Source organism: Brassica oleracea, chromosome C2 (assembly GCF_000695525.1).
Source record: "Brassica oleracea var. oleracea cultivar TO1000 chromosome C2, BOL, whole genome shotgun sequence".
NCBI classification, from domain to species: Eukaryota; Viridiplantae; Streptophyta; class Magnoliopsida; order Brassicales; family Brassicaceae; genus Brassica; species Brassica oleracea.
In genome coordinates, this window is record NC_027749.1 from 3,764,348 (window position 1) to 3,779,225 (window position 14,878).

The 14,878-nt window shown below is 38.5% G+C and overlaps 3 protein-coding genes across 3 annotated transcripts in view; 1 reads left to right on the plus strand and 2 right to left on the minus strand.

The window, feature by feature from the left end:
• The first annotated feature begins 445 nt into the window (after positions 1 to 445).
• LOC106323193 (F-box protein At4g11590-like) lies at positions 446 to 1,081 on the plus strand. The gene has a single exon (XM_013761348.1). The coding sequence runs from the start codon at positions 446 to 448 to the stop codon at positions 1,079 to 1,081; it is 636 nt and encodes a 211-aa protein (XP_013616802.1).
• Positions 1,082 to 3,273: 2,192 nt separating this feature from the next.
• On the minus strand, positions 3,274 to 12,866 carry LOC106325782 (protein furry homolog). Its single transcript, XM_013763829.1, has 17 exons — positions 12,539 to 12,866; positions 12,343 to 12,461; positions 11,903 to 11,948; positions 11,645 to 11,717; positions 11,501 to 11,558; positions 11,299 to 11,394; positions 11,014 to 11,131; positions 10,680 to 10,946; positions 10,498 to 10,599; positions 9,970 to 10,327; positions 9,768 to 9,881; positions 8,956 to 9,587; positions 8,647 to 8,843; positions 7,987 to 8,209; positions 7,774 to 7,893; positions 6,661 to 7,437; positions 3,274 to 6,486 (listed from the first exon to the last, which is right to left on the minus strand). Exons 1-17 carry the CDS (start codon positions 12,632 to 12,634, stop codon positions 3,427 to 3,429), a joined length of 6,456 nt encoding a protein of 2,151 aa, XP_013619283.1. The 5' UTR covers positions 12,635 to 12,866; the 3' UTR covers positions 3,274 to 3,426.
• Positions 12,867 to 13,590: 724 nt separating this feature from the next.
• LOC106325784 (DNA-directed RNA polymerase 2, chloroplastic/mitochondrial-like) overlaps positions 13,591 to 14,878 on the minus strand; it is a 6,038-nt gene continuing 4,750 nt past the window's right edge. Inside the window, exons 15-19 of the mRNA XM_013763830.1 lie at positions 14,798 to 14,874; positions 14,648 to 14,695; positions 14,413 to 14,527; positions 14,212 to 14,315; positions 13,591 to 14,108 (exon numbers count right to left, since the gene is read on the minus strand). Of these exons, the coding sequence (XP_013619284.1) occupies positions 13,998 to 14,108; positions 14,212 to 14,315; positions 14,413 to 14,527; positions 14,648 to 14,695; positions 14,798 to 14,874 (455 nt within the window). The 3' untranslated portion in view covers positions 13,591 to 13,997. The remainder of the gene's footprint in view (positions 14,109 to 14,211; positions 14,316 to 14,412; positions 14,528 to 14,647; positions 14,696 to 14,797; positions 14,875 to 14,878) is intronic.

Below are 14,878 nucleotides of genomic sequence, written 5' to 3' on the forward strand. Positions count from 1 at the left end.
AGCGAAGAATATTTCTTTACTTTAAAATCAATATTATTTTGTGAACTTTCCATATTATGAATTAAACTATATATATAAAAGATATTTTCGTTTTTAAAATTTATAAACCTTCTTTACTCTATTGGTTATTTGAAAAAATAAAAAAAAAGGAAACCTAAATAAAAAAAGAAAAAAAAATAGAATAAATATTTAATAATAATAATTAGATTTATTTGATTCATTAAAGGTATCATTGTAATCAACCACTATGAGAGTTAATGTAAGCATGACACATATGAAACTGACTTCTCAAATAATATTATAGAGATATAGATATAAGAAAGCAATCATAAAACCCATATGTAACCCTAGCACCGGTAAGTCCATAACTTTACCAAGAGTAGTCAGGATCTTTACAAGTTTCTTCGGGTATGATCCAGTTAATGATCATTACAAAATATTACTCATGACGAAAAACCAGCCTGACGGTCAGGAATCACCATTATCTGAATATCAAGTACTCACATTGGGAGCTGAACAGTCTTCTTGGAGAATGATAGAATGTAGCATTCCCCACAGTTTTCACTCTAGCCGTCATGTGTGTATAGATGGTGTTGTTTACTATGCTGTTAGAACAGGCGCTGACTTGTCCCAACGGAGCTTGACGAAATTCGATTTGAGGTATGAAACTTTGGATCTTATAACTTGTTTACCCGCAGACATGCCAAGTACTCCACGTAGTTTGATAAACTACGAGGGGAAAGTAGCCATACGACCCACTAATACTAGCGGAAACACATTTAATGTGTGGGTTATAGATCAGGCTGCTCCAAAACATGGATGGTTGAAGAAAAGTTTTAGTATCGAATCTTGGAGAAGATCACCAAAGTTACGCATATATGGCTCTACTCACACGGGTGAGTTTGTTTTGGCACCAAGGTACTATTCTGATGACTTTAATGTTATAATTTACAATCCCGACACGAATGGTTTGAGAAAAATTAAGGTTGAGGTTAACGGAGACTATGAGTTCAAGCTTGGTCATTATCGTACGAGAGCAATGGTTTATTCAGAGTATGTTGAGAGCATTAGGTTGTTGTAAGAGAGACAGTTTTCATAGTTTGCGTTTATTTAATTAATTTAATGTTTGCGTTGATTATGCTTTTATTCCATAAACTTGTTTGATTCATCCGCTAGAATGCTAGGTATAGTCTCCTATATATATCACGAGTTATGACCAGTTGTTTTCGTTTTCTGCTATGTCGTTCTCGTTGGCATTAGCTATCGTTTATGCCTACCTAGTAACATACAATATATGTTTTTATATGAATAACTATTTGATACTTTATACTGTTTAGTGCTTTTCTTAAATAATTTAGGTTTATTTAAATAAACTGTAGTAATATGTTTTTAACATTAACTGTAGCAATATGTTATAGTAGTAAAAAAATATGTTGTAGTAATTTGTAATACTGCTTCAATGAAAATAGAACTTGAGAATTACATGAGCCAAGAAAACCAGCACCACAGTTTATATGTAAACGGTTTCATAAGCATCGATCATGGTCAAAAGAATTTCATAACTAATCCCACTACCGGTAAGTCCAGCTAGAGTCGGAACCACGAGACTGGTCGAGAAAAGTATGATTGGATATGATTCAGTTAATGATCAGTACAAATAAATATTATACATTACGAAATTCGATTTGAGGTATGAAACTTTGGATCTTTTATCATCTTATCCACAGACATACCAAGTGGACCAGTTGGCTCATTAATAAACTACGAGGGTAGAGTAGCCGTGTCCTTTCAAACTTCAACACACACTACAGTTAAAGTGTGGGTTGTGATGGATCATGGATGGTTGAAAAGAAGGTCTAAATGAACATTGTAAGAGACCATCTTAGACATAATAATTTACTAGAAATTGATTAATTTACCTGCGCGGGTATTAGTTTTTACATTTTTATACATTGATATTTGTATTTCATAATTAATTGTATATTTTAATGATTCATAATATAATTAATTATATTCAAAAAACATGGACCGAATCGGATAATATGATTATTTTTGGTACAAATATCCGAACCGTTTCAAATACATTTGTTATTTAGATATTTTTAGGTTTCTATACATCAGAACCGAACTCATCCAGAATCAGAAAGTACACAACTCAAAATCCACACATAAATTTAAAATATTCAAGTGGGGCTTAATTTCAAAAAAAAAAGATACAAAAAACAACCCGTACCTAAATGGATACCTAATGTTCATGCGTAACTGATTTTACAAAATAATAAAAATGACTTGTTCTATGTGTTTGGCTAAATTAAGTGAAACAGAAAAAGTTTTTTATTTAGTAAAAAATAAGTGACAATAAATGTAATACATTAATAAATGTAATACATTTTTAATATTTTGATTTAAGTTATTATTTTATTCACAAAACATGTCTTTGAATTATGTTTTTGACTACGTAATTTTCTACCGATTGAAACTAAAAGTAAAAAAAAAAACTAAACAGAACGTTTAACCATATGCAAAACCCATTTATTTAACATTTTGATTTTATAATTGACACAAAGTTAATGTGATTAACTAATAAATAAAAATCTGCACTATTATTATTATGATAATATAATTAATGATGTGATGTGTTGTTAAAATAATATAATTAATAAAATTGTTAAACTGAGTGAAATATGAAAAAACAATTAATGTAATTATATTAATGAAATTACTAAAAATATACTATAATTTTTTATACTGCTATCCATATTTTCAATCAATTTTTATTTATACTGTTATTCATGTTTTCAAACAATACCAAAAGATACTCCAGATTTAATAATATAGATATCCAGGCAGGTGAATTTATTTTGACACCAAGGTTTTGTTCTCCTGTGTATATTGTTGGGTCTTTTTTTTACAATGCCGACAACACGAATGGTTTTAGAACCATTAAAGTTGAACTAAGCAAAGACTATGAGCTCAAGGCTCAAGCGTTGGTGTTTAAGGAGAGTATTTGTTTTCCCGGATTATGTATGTAGAGAGTGTTAGCTAGGTTTTTGTAGGAGAGGCAGTCTTCATGGAATGATACCAAGTCTTTTAAAATGTTTGCGTTGATTAAAATTTACTAAGAAATAATGTCTTTTTAGTCTTGCCTGCTAATATCTTTTTAGTCTTGCCTGCTTTGTCTCCTATCTAAAATTTTCATTTCTAAACTTCATCTAACGATGAAATATTAATTGAAAAGATAAAAATATGTTACATTTTGTGATGACTAGAAAATAAACACCAACATATAAAGTAGTAGCATAAAACTCTCGTGGTAATAATGTCTGGAATACACTTGGTCTCTATAACACCAAACTATTCACAAACAAAATCATTTTTGCTTCTTAATAAAACTTCCGAAAAGCATACAAATACAACTAAAAAACCTTACATGTTTGCGATCGTTGTGACAAAAGGCACCAATCTTCTGTAATCTCTTCTTCCCAGAGCACAGCTATCAAGAACTCGTCCCAATATCAGCCTTGTGTTCTGCAAAGCCACATCTCTCGGAGGTATCCCTGATTCTCCTGCAGCTGCTCCGAGAGGAAAAGCCTGCGACATTGTTGCCGCCATCATTGTGTACTGGAGAGGTCCGCTTCGAGCTTTGAACGAAGTCTGAGGTACAAGCGTTTTCTCATGATCAGTCCCGTTCTCAAAGTAACCGGAATCCTGAGGATGATTACCGCCTTGTACCGGGCTACAGCTTTGAAGAAGAGCTTCGAGAACGCTCAATGCTTCCCAGCACAGAGTGCTTTCCACTAGCTGTGAGACGATAGTGTACATGTGGGGACTCTGTGAAGCATCCATGGGAGTGTGTTGGAGCAATGCCTTGAGCATAAGTAGAATGACTCGTTGGTAGTCCACTGGTCCTTTCTTTAGGAGTCTCAACAAGTGGCCGAAAGCTAAAGCAGAGTGTTTAGGGAACCATTTGTTGCACAGCAGAGGAGAAACGCACGCGAGGAGATTATCAACTCGTTTAATCTCGCCTCGAGAGTAAGCGACAAAAACAGTAGCCAATTCATCTAGTGACTTCGCCCGGCACCAGATAGCAATGTTAGCTGCTACAGAACATGCCTTTTGGTACTGCTGCTGGAGTGGTAAAGTCGAAGCCATGACTTGGTCTTGGCTAAGCTGCAAGCAAAGCCAAGGAAGTAGACCTGTGATGTGCATTAGGAGTCTCGTCTCGGTGTCCCCGAATATAGAATCACATGAAGGCACTGTGATCCTTGATAGGACCTCGATGGAGAACTCGTGGCTAACAGTAGACATCAGTCCTTTAAGAACAAGAGGTTGTACGCCTTCGAACTTGGGCAGAGTTCCACTTGACGGTGGCATCTCGTACCCTCTAGACTCTGTCCTTTGGAAGTCTCCCAAGTCATTATTGTTGAACTCGTCGCGGGGCATACTCGACAAGAGAACGTTCTCAGTTGTTTTGTCACGGAACGATAGACGGTCGATAATACGGGAGAAGAGCTCGAGGACCTGGCAGTAGACATGGATGAAGTCTGTGTGCATCATGGCTACACAGCCCCAGAAGAGTTGTGGGTAGAGTATGACTTTCTCTGGCTCCATGTTCTCTACCATGACCTGTAGCGTCAGAAGGATTTCCATTATAAAACCCAAAACTGGAGGAATGGGATTGCTAAGACATCGATGAAGACAGCGCAGAAGCGCCACACATGCATCACTTGTCACGCTTGGACGTAGCGCACGGTATATCTGGTGTGACCGGCAAGCTAGATGTCTTGAAGTGCATTCCATAGCCCATTTGAGAGCTTCAGTTCCCCATGTTTCTCGAAGATCTCCTTGAAAGAATATAGCATCGACCATGCTTTGAACAAGTGCAGACAAAAGAGCAGCACTAGGAAGATCAGTTCTCACTACCGTTGGATCTTCATTCTCCCACATCATGCTCCCTCGTTTTGATTGCACATACTTGATTAAACTCACAACCTGTTGTTTGTTCTCTCCATCGCTGCTTTCCACCTCGTAGAGCTCCAAATGGCGACCCGCAAGCGAGTAGAGCAAATTCACAAGCAAATGTTGGCAATGCTCTAGCACAATGTCTTCAGAACTATCCATGGAAACAAAAGTGACATGGAAAAGCAAAGGCAAATGTTCCCTGAAGTCTTCATCGTTCTCATACGCGATTTCCGCAAGTAGAATCAGAGCTATATCGGCATGGGTTAGCGAGTGCTGTTGATGTCCCTGCAAGGCTGATTGGAGTTCCTTTGCATTGACACCGTGCATTGCCATCCCAGAATGCAACACATCTTCTCCAGAATTCGGTGTATCAATGAGATAATCTCCACTATCACGTGACATATGGCGACTCCTCACAGTTCCTGTTGAACTCCTAACTCCCATTAACGGTCCTGATGAATTCACCAACGATGGCAGGAGCTGACCAGAACGACCAGTAGCTACGGGAACGATGTTCAACTCAGGAGGCATTGGACTTAAAGGCCCAGAAGCACTTCTCCCACCCACGCCTCCTGTTCTCCAGCTTAGGCTTCCACTTGTATTTCTAAGGGGGCCATCAAGGGATCCTCGGACAAGAAGTGGTGACATGTGTGGCTGATTGTCTGCAACTGAAGCAACTTGAGGTGCGGTGGCAGGTCCCTGAGAGAACTCCAGCACAAAGTTTCCACTGGAATCACCCCGGTTTACACCATAACCAATGGGTTCTATACTGTCTTCCAGCATCCGTTGTGATAGTTGGTAAACCAGGTGATCAATAGTACGCTGAGGACATATACGTGCGAGGTACAAACTTACACGTTTGGCAACTGAAAAATATGTAGCAAATGCACCAGTTATTTCCGCAGATGCGTTTGAATCACAGTCCTCAATGCCCTTTGTAATCAAGAAATCCAATACAGGGCTAATGTTTCTGGGCTTGCTAGCAATAGTACTCCAAAGTTTTTCGATTTCATCAGGGAACTGATCCCCATGTCGCCATGTCACATAGTACAGACTTTTTAGTAATCTTTCACTCCAACCCGAATCCTTGAGTTTCCAGAAATTAAGGTTCTCAATCCATGGAGCCATACAGGTCAAGACCTGATGCTGAGCAATTATATCAACAGCATCAAGCTGACGCTGCATAATTTCTTCACAAAGGAGCTGGCTTAGATCAGGATGATCCTTGGCGAGTTTGCAGGAGAGCTTGTACTGGAACTGTTGATAAGAATCCGGAAGATTGCCCACAACCGCTGCTCTATAGCCTCCTGAGCCTTCTATACCATCCTCAGCCCACTCACGCATTGAAAGTGTCTCAAGCATTTGAAGAGCATCATCACGAATTTGTCTAGATGGATCGACTACCTTGTACAGAATTAGACTCAAGAGCCTCTGGATTTCACATTTTGGTATTTCTTGTCGCATGTAGACCTCAGCCAACACACTGAAGTACCCATCAGCTATAGCCGCATCAGAGTAGTAACACTGGAAAAAGTACAGCTGTATTAGTTCATCTAGTTTTAAAAGAGTCCAATTAAACCATCGTTGCATGAACAAGCTGTCATCATTGGTCAAGATATATCAGACATTTTATCTAGCAATTACCACACAAAAATTAATGAACACAGCTTCCATACATTCAGTTAGAGAGAACTTTACCTGATCAATGCAGGCAGGGAAGAGATCCAAGTTTGTTAGTAGAAGATTCTTCAAAGCTAATTTGGCCAACGCGACGCGTTGATGACCACCTATATGCCTATCACGGCCTGTAGTCCCTCGTCCACCTTCTCCTGCGTATTTGGAGTACGATGGAGTTCTCGGATCAGCAGGCGAGTAACCAAAAGGGACCCTGGGAGCAGGCTCGATGAACAAACTATTTATCCAAGATATCACACGGCCACTCATTTTCCTTGCATTGTCATCAAAACACGGTCCATACAGAAGGGAAGCCATTGCGTTCAACGAGGCCCACTGGATGGCTTCAATTTGCTCATTCAGTTCCTTGTCAAAAGAAATCTTGTCTATCGAATCTTTCGACCGGTTATGCTGCGAGGTCTTATAGCGCTCAACTTCCCGGCGATAATCACTAACAACATCCTGTCCCCACGTACTTCCTGTATCATCAGACCAAGAAAGGAGCAGATCGAATAGACGTTTCCTACTTCTAACATCAAATTTCTCTGATTTTGAATCGACAAATTCAGGGGCAAGGAATCTTAAAACAGACGCAAGTGCATAGCGCAGAGGCTGCATTTCCTGAAAGCTTTCAGGAGGTGCCGACGATATGTGTCTTGTTGAATCATCGATGAACCTCAGATAATGAAGGCGGAAAACTGGTTTACGAGCAAGCATTCCAGGCCAGACATTCTCAGACACTGTTCGATATATATTAGCTACATGAACACGGAGGTCCTCTCTTCGACCTCCTTTTTGGATCTGCATTCATATCACAAGCATACATTTTTTAACACCTGTAGCAGCCCTTACTGAGACAATACTGAATACTTCCGTTCCCTCAACTCTAATTCAAGATGAAGGGATTACCACAAGAAACTAAACCAATCTAGGGAAATGTAGCATAATATGCCCTGAAGATCAACATGAAGCTCAATAAAGTCACAAAGAGGGTACAAATAATGGCAGTGCTCTAGTATTTTTCATCCATGCGATTGCTCTTCCTTTTTTAATGTTTTCTCAATCATTTTGCTTAGCTAGTTTTAGTTCATTTTGATATATTCATTCAGCCAAATTACAAACTTCCAATACCCATACCTTCCACTTTGGCTTCGTCTCCGTCTCTAATGAAATGTCGTCCATGAAAGATGCTAGCTCGCTAAACATGATTTCACATGCTTCCAGATGCGAGCGCCCGAGGGCCATAGTTGCAGCATGCTACATGAGAGCAAATATAAAGAAAACATTGTTGAAAATTTTACCTAGGAGAAAAGATTCAAATTTTAAACGCAAGGACAAAAAAACACTTACGTTGTGAGTCTCTGACCCAAATCTTAGATAAGGGAAAATAAGGTGGTACATCTCTCTGGTTGACGCAATGCTACCCGCATCTTTTCCATCAGGTGGACACGAACAGACAAACATAGCATACAGAAGCCATTGATCCAGTTTGTTATCTGTATCTTGTGACTGACTAGCCTTTCCGCCTAACTCAATAGGTGTAATACAGGCAAGGCGGTGCATAATTTCAGACCTAAGATGAGAAGGGAACCTTAGTTTTCGTCATGTCAATTAAATTAATAATAGCAAAAGAGGTATGTCATTAAAATGAAACAAACAGTTTTTTTTTTTATAATGCGAAAAGCAATAGTGCTTGCATAAATACAGCCACTAAGGTTTTCCTTTCATAGAAGAAAATTCGTAAAGTTCCCACACCAAAGTAAAATTTTATCTGCATGTTAGACTAGGACATATCTTTTTTATTTGAGAGGCCTGTTGATTCATGAACCTTACTTTTCTAGCCCTTATAGACTTTGCCTGTTTTGAATGATTTAGGAGAATGTTGACGGTCAGAGAAGAAGGTATCAAAAAACTTCATACAGGAGACAAGAAAACACACCAAGGATGATGTAGTTCAAAAAGATACTAGTAAAACACACACAGAACAATGCAGCTAAGAAATATACTTACTTGGCTTCTTGAACAGAGCGTGGGCAGAGCTCAGCAGCATATTTAACAAGCTCGCTGAGACACCGACCCCATCTGTTCTTATCAGGGCTCTCAAAGATTATGGATTGAAGAGTAACATCGGGAGGAATGGCATCGGAATCTCGCCTCAAATCAAATGGACGGGCAGAATCCCAGTAGCAACTTTGAACTATATCATCCTATGAATAGAAGAAAAAGAGGATACAATCTCAAAATTTCCATACAGCCAGAAATGTACCATTGCCCGCCTAGAGCCTCTTAAAGAGTGAGATATGCACAGAAGATACTTACCCCATGTTCTTCCAAGACATCGATCATGTATATGGGTTCAGCTTCAAATTTCATAACATGGTCTGGGTGCTCTTGAATCATGAGATCTCGAATATCATTTCTCAATGCACGTACACATCGCAATAATTCTAGCGCAGTATGCCGAATCTGGCTGTCGACTGAGCTAAGAAAATGTAGGCCAACAGCATCAATATCAGCTGCGCGAAACTCAATTGCATCTGCTGCTTGATGAAAAGACAATTTCTTGAACCTATCATTTCCCTTGTCTGTTTTCTTTTCCTCTTCAGCATCAGAATCTTGCCTGTCATCTACTAAGCAAGCCCTCCAGAAACGCATGAGTTCCAACAAGCGTCCTAGTGATGTTTGAATGAGGAGTGGGAACTCATCAGGAAGCTTTAAGATGAAGTTCGCCATCCCTCTCATAACTGCAAAGCGGCGGTGAGGAAGGTATCTAACAATCCGGTTCAGGACTTGCACTGCTTCCTCTCGAACTCCAGGATCAATACTTATACCGTGCTGAGGTATTATTTCCGTGATCTTATCACTCCGTCCAACTTCCTCTATCAGATAAGGAATGCATTTCAGCACAGATCGGAAGAGAGATCCTTGAGACTTTTCTTTATTAATAGCATCTGCATTTGTTTTGAAGGTTACCAATAAATGTTTTCAGGAGGAAGTATTAGCTAGAGAATCCTACCTAGAAATGAGAAAAAGCAAACACGCTATAAACACCTACAAGATTTGGTCATCTTTGACCCTCCCCACAAAAACCATGTACACCAGAGTAAGCTTTTAAGTAAAAGTAAGTTTACCTATTGTAGTCCTTGATGATGTTAGAAGAGCTTGACTATAAGTCCTGTGGCAGGATCTTAAAATTGACTCAATTGCTGCTTTCACCTTTGGTATGTAATGGCCAATTCCATGGCCTGTTAAGGAACATTAAGACAAGTTACGTGTATGAAAAGAAAGGTTTATTACAACCAACTAACGACCTAATTCAGGTTAACAGGTTACCGTTGAATATTTCCAAGCCAACATACTGGCTTGAAGGTGACATAACGAGGGCAAGCAAAGCGCGAATACCAATAATCTTTGCTTCACTTGGACTATCTTGTTTCAACAGTTCTAGTAACATGTGATTCATGGCGAAGTCAAGGTTATGATCAGCTATGGTCACACAAAACTCAACGAGTTTATCTTGTTGGACATCTTGAGTGAGCATTCCTTTTCTCAGAACTGTTAACAACTGTGATGTCACGCTATCCAAGTAATCCCATATACGATTTGGTGGCTGGGTAGCAGCATAGACACTTAAATAGAACCTCAACACCCGGTGAAGACAATCAAGTGCCATGTAACGATGGTTCTTATCCTGAAAAATGCACAGTATGTACTATAATGAGTGAAACCAAGATATATATACTACCAGGAACAGGCTTTAATAAGAAGCCAATGTAGTCACAGGTCCTCAGGGTGTGCAGACAGGACAACTACTCTCGTGCATTCTTACTTAATTTAAATTCTGAGTGCAGGCAAACTTACTCTCAGAAGCTTGTACAATTGTTCCATGTGAGAGCTTAAATTATGATGAAATATAAGCGGGTCTCCGAGACAGAGAAGAAGAGTCACCAGCGGATAGCCAACCTATTTGCCCAATTATACATATTAAGGACTGAAATAACAAGGAAATGATAATAAACTGATATAAAATCAGATAGACGTACACCAAGATGCTTGCTCTGTTTCTCCATCCAATGAATTAGCTGCACTCTGATGCGTCCAACAGCCTCATACCAAAGTGTCAGCGCAGGCTCTGCGACTGAAGGAGGCCACTGGCTTTTACCACCATCGGAAAGTGGCGCCAGGATGTTAGAAAGCATATTGCAAAGCGCATGATGAAGCTCACTTTTACGCTTGTGGGGAGCACGGTTAAGAGGGTTTGCTTTAGCTACAAAGGAGGCAGACGCATTTAGCCCACCCTCACTCTTAACCTGGAAATAAACATAATGTCACGTTCGCTTCCTGAATCTGCATTTCCTAAGAAAAAAAGAGACATACCCCAAGCTTTAAGTATCGCATCCCATTAATGATGCTGAGAGTTTCACTTCTTGCAACACTTGTGTCAATCCGGCGGGTATTGAGCTCCATGAAAAACCGTTCAGTGACAGAGCTGAATCTGTTAGTGAAAAATCACAGTAATAAAGGATTAGACTGGTCGAGGTTGCGGCTCAAAACTGGATCACTGCTTTCACAAACTAAACTTGTGAAAATAAATCCAACTTTTCATTTATAATTTAGCATGCTTGGAGGACTGTTAACAACTAACATTACAAGATGAAATACCTAATACGGGATAGTGCACCCAAGAGCTGAGCAACCAGGTCAAGAAGAAGACCCCTCAAATCGACCAGCGATGGGTATTCTACTTGGCTAACAACCCTGCAACGGAGGAGCACCCAGAACTTAAGCAAATTGCCAAAGGATAAAAGCATACTGATTGGAAAATCATATAGATTTCAGCAGCTCGAGATTCCGAAACCACTACCTGTCAGCGTTAATTAGCCAATCAAAAACAAAATTCTCAAGTCCAGACCATAGCTTCTCTGCCATTCACGCAAAAAGTTCCTCGTTTAGCAACACGCATTACACACATCTTTGGAAATAAACAGAAAAAGAGAAACTAACAAACCGGTGAGCCCTTCCTGCGGGCAACACTCCACAAAGCGAATACAAGCTGAGCAGAAGATGCACTCGACAGCCAGCTGATTCAAGTAACGTAACAAACCATATATCAGAAAAAAAAAAATGAAAACAGAATTTGATAAACTGAATAATCAAAAACCATGGATACTAATAGTGGTCTTAAAGCGAAGTAAAGAGTACTAAGAAACAGAGAGTTACTAAAACTCGAGGACTTAGCCTTGTGAAAAGTCAAAAAAGAAAATACCTTTCTCTGGAAAGTGGATGCATTGTTTGCACCTTTAGGTGATTCACTGCAAGGCAGATAAAAATCCACAAAAACAAAAAAATAGAAACATTAATAATAGTTCAGAGATCAACGATTCAAGCTAAAATAATGCAAGAAGAAGATCAAAAATGGAACATTGGAATGTATTAGAGATAATCCCACATTGAATTTGGGACATTAACTAATTGCCGATTGGTTTTAAGCTGGAATCCCAAGAAACTTATCGTGGTATCAGAGCCCAAATTCCAAGATTTCTGACCGTTAAGTAATCCCACATATCAGGAATTCAATGGGACATTAGCTAATATATAAAGGTTATGGCCAATCAACTAATTGTCGATCCACTAATTGCCGATTGATTTTAAGTCGGAAGCCCGTAATTAAACGTGAATGTAACAGAATGAGATGTACACACACACCTTTCCCTCCATTTGAGAAGAGCTTCTAAAAGAGGAACAGGAGTGTGACGCGCAATCATGGCCAAGGAATCGAGGACCTGCTCGTAAGCAGGATCTGATGGGCGAAGGTACTGTCCATCCTGCAAACATATCACCACAACCAATAAGATATGGAAGGAAGCTTATTGAGAAGGAGGAGGAGGAGGAGGAGACGAACCTGAGCTTGAGCTGTCTCGATTCGGCGTCTAGCGAGAGGGAGGAACCGCTGAAGCAACGCTTCTACTATCAATTTCGCCGCGCTACCGGACTTCATCGCTTTTTCAGCAAAGAGTAGATCTGAATCAAACGAGGCCTGAATTGATTCTCTTGAGACTCCCTTTCGCAGTATCACAAAGAAGAGGAGCACAAATCACGAAACGAAGCCATTCTAGGGAGACTTGTTAGTTCGATCCAGCGGGCAAAAGAATCGCTTAGCTGATCGACGAGCTCCGCTGCTTCGTTCCTTTCTTTTTTTTTTTTAAGTAAAAATGGATCATTTCTTTTCTAACAACAACAACAACACTTGGGATCAAATAAAACAACTTCTTTAAATTAGGAAATATTAATCAGTCTTTAGATCTTTAATTTGTCTTGTAAATATCAGTTAATTTACCAGTTCTATTATGGGATGTGGAATTCTATTTAATATTTCTTATTGTTTGTAATAACATGATTTTTTTTTTTAAAAACATTGTTTAGAAAATGTTAGACAATAATTAAATATCAGAAATTTTCTAAGATATATTTTTTTAAGTTTTTGTCACAAATATAGTTTTTAATTAGAAAATGATCAATTTTTTTATTAGAGAGTAAAAATACATTTATATCTTAAGTTTAACTAATCTAGATTTTGGTTTAGAGTAAAAAAAATGAGGTTTTAAAGATATAATTTTAAACTTTTAAAAAAAAAATTAAAATTTTCAAAAAAAAAAAAAAATTTTTGATCATTTTTTTTATTGGATATTATTTTTGTGACAAAAACTTTAAATGTTATTTTTATGATAAAATTTTTAAAATAACTATTCGAGAGAATTGACATTAAACATTTTGGGACGTCAAAAGAAAAATAAAACATTTTATGCAAAATTATTGGTTATTCGAGTATCTAAACTGATTCTTTGACTGAACCTATTTTTCAAAAGATTATTCAAAAAATCAATCTATTTTTATTTTCCATCCGAACTAAACCAATTTTTAGAACACGGACGGATATTAAATATACTTTGTATCTATATCCTGAAAAATTAACTTCCAAATCTGTTTCTCAGTTAATCCATCTCTTATACAAACCCACCCCCATGCAGTGTACCGTAGAAGTACCGACCGGTTTACAACACAACATCAAATAGAACCTAACCAAGTTACGGTACCCTCAGAAGCTACTACTCTTATATCTTCCGAGTAAAAGCTTCGTCAGCACATTGTGGAAACAAAAGTATCAAAGCTTTTTCTGTTACTCTATCTTTCTCTGTGTCTCTGTAAACAAACGCATGAGCTTTTCTCCAGATCTGGTCCTCGCAAGAAGCTTGTCTCCTTTTTACACACAAAGCTCAAGCCTTGGGATGATACTCTGTTCTCTTTCATCTTGTTTCTTGGAAGATCTCTCAGAGGATCTAGTGAAGCCAGTGACTTCTTTATCAGTTGAAAAAATAAGTCGACTCTAACACCACTTTTAGATCCAAATCTCCTCTCTCAGGCAGAGGAGGAAACTCCAAATGAGGAAATGATTTCTCAAAGCTCTCCAGCAACTGTTGATAAAAACAAAAACAAAGACAGCTATGTCATGATCAGACTTCCCCAAGCCATTATACCCTGAACCAGCTGAAGATGGAGACAGATGGTGAAGCTTACATTTTCTAGTATCGGTTGTGAATACAGCTCAACAAACTTTTCCCGTAATATCTTGTTTAATTTATCAACGTCGCACGCATGTGTCCAAAACGAGTCATGAACTCCTGTTAGAATAGTTTTTTTTTTACACAAGCAATGCGTTAGTTGACACAAGATCAACGTTTCGAGAGAAAAGATGGAGATCCAAAAAAAAGATTTTACCTGCAAAACACACGCCTACTCTTTTGCAGGCAACTGCAGTCATCATCATATGAGACCCGTCGAGGGAGTGAATAAAATTTGGAGGAAAAGCTGTCCTTTGTCGCCTGACAATGACCTGCAAAAAAAAAAAAACAATACCCACAAAACTCTCTCTGAGAATAAGCCAGCACCAGACTCTGTTTCTGTACCGTATCTTTTGTTTATATGCAAAATAAAGGTAAAGCTGAGGCCAGACCTTATCAGTTTCACGCTGTAGCGATAAGGTTTGGAGGGACGTCTTTACCTGCATTGAAGAAAAAGACATCCATTACATTAAAATTCAACAGACAAGAGCAAAGGTGTTTGCACAATGATATCTCCTCTATTCACTTTAGGGAAGACTTACGAGTTTTGTTCCCATTTGGAGATAAGGTTGCACAACAGGAAGACCCAATGGTGTTGTCCATCGAACTGTTTCATTTTCTGA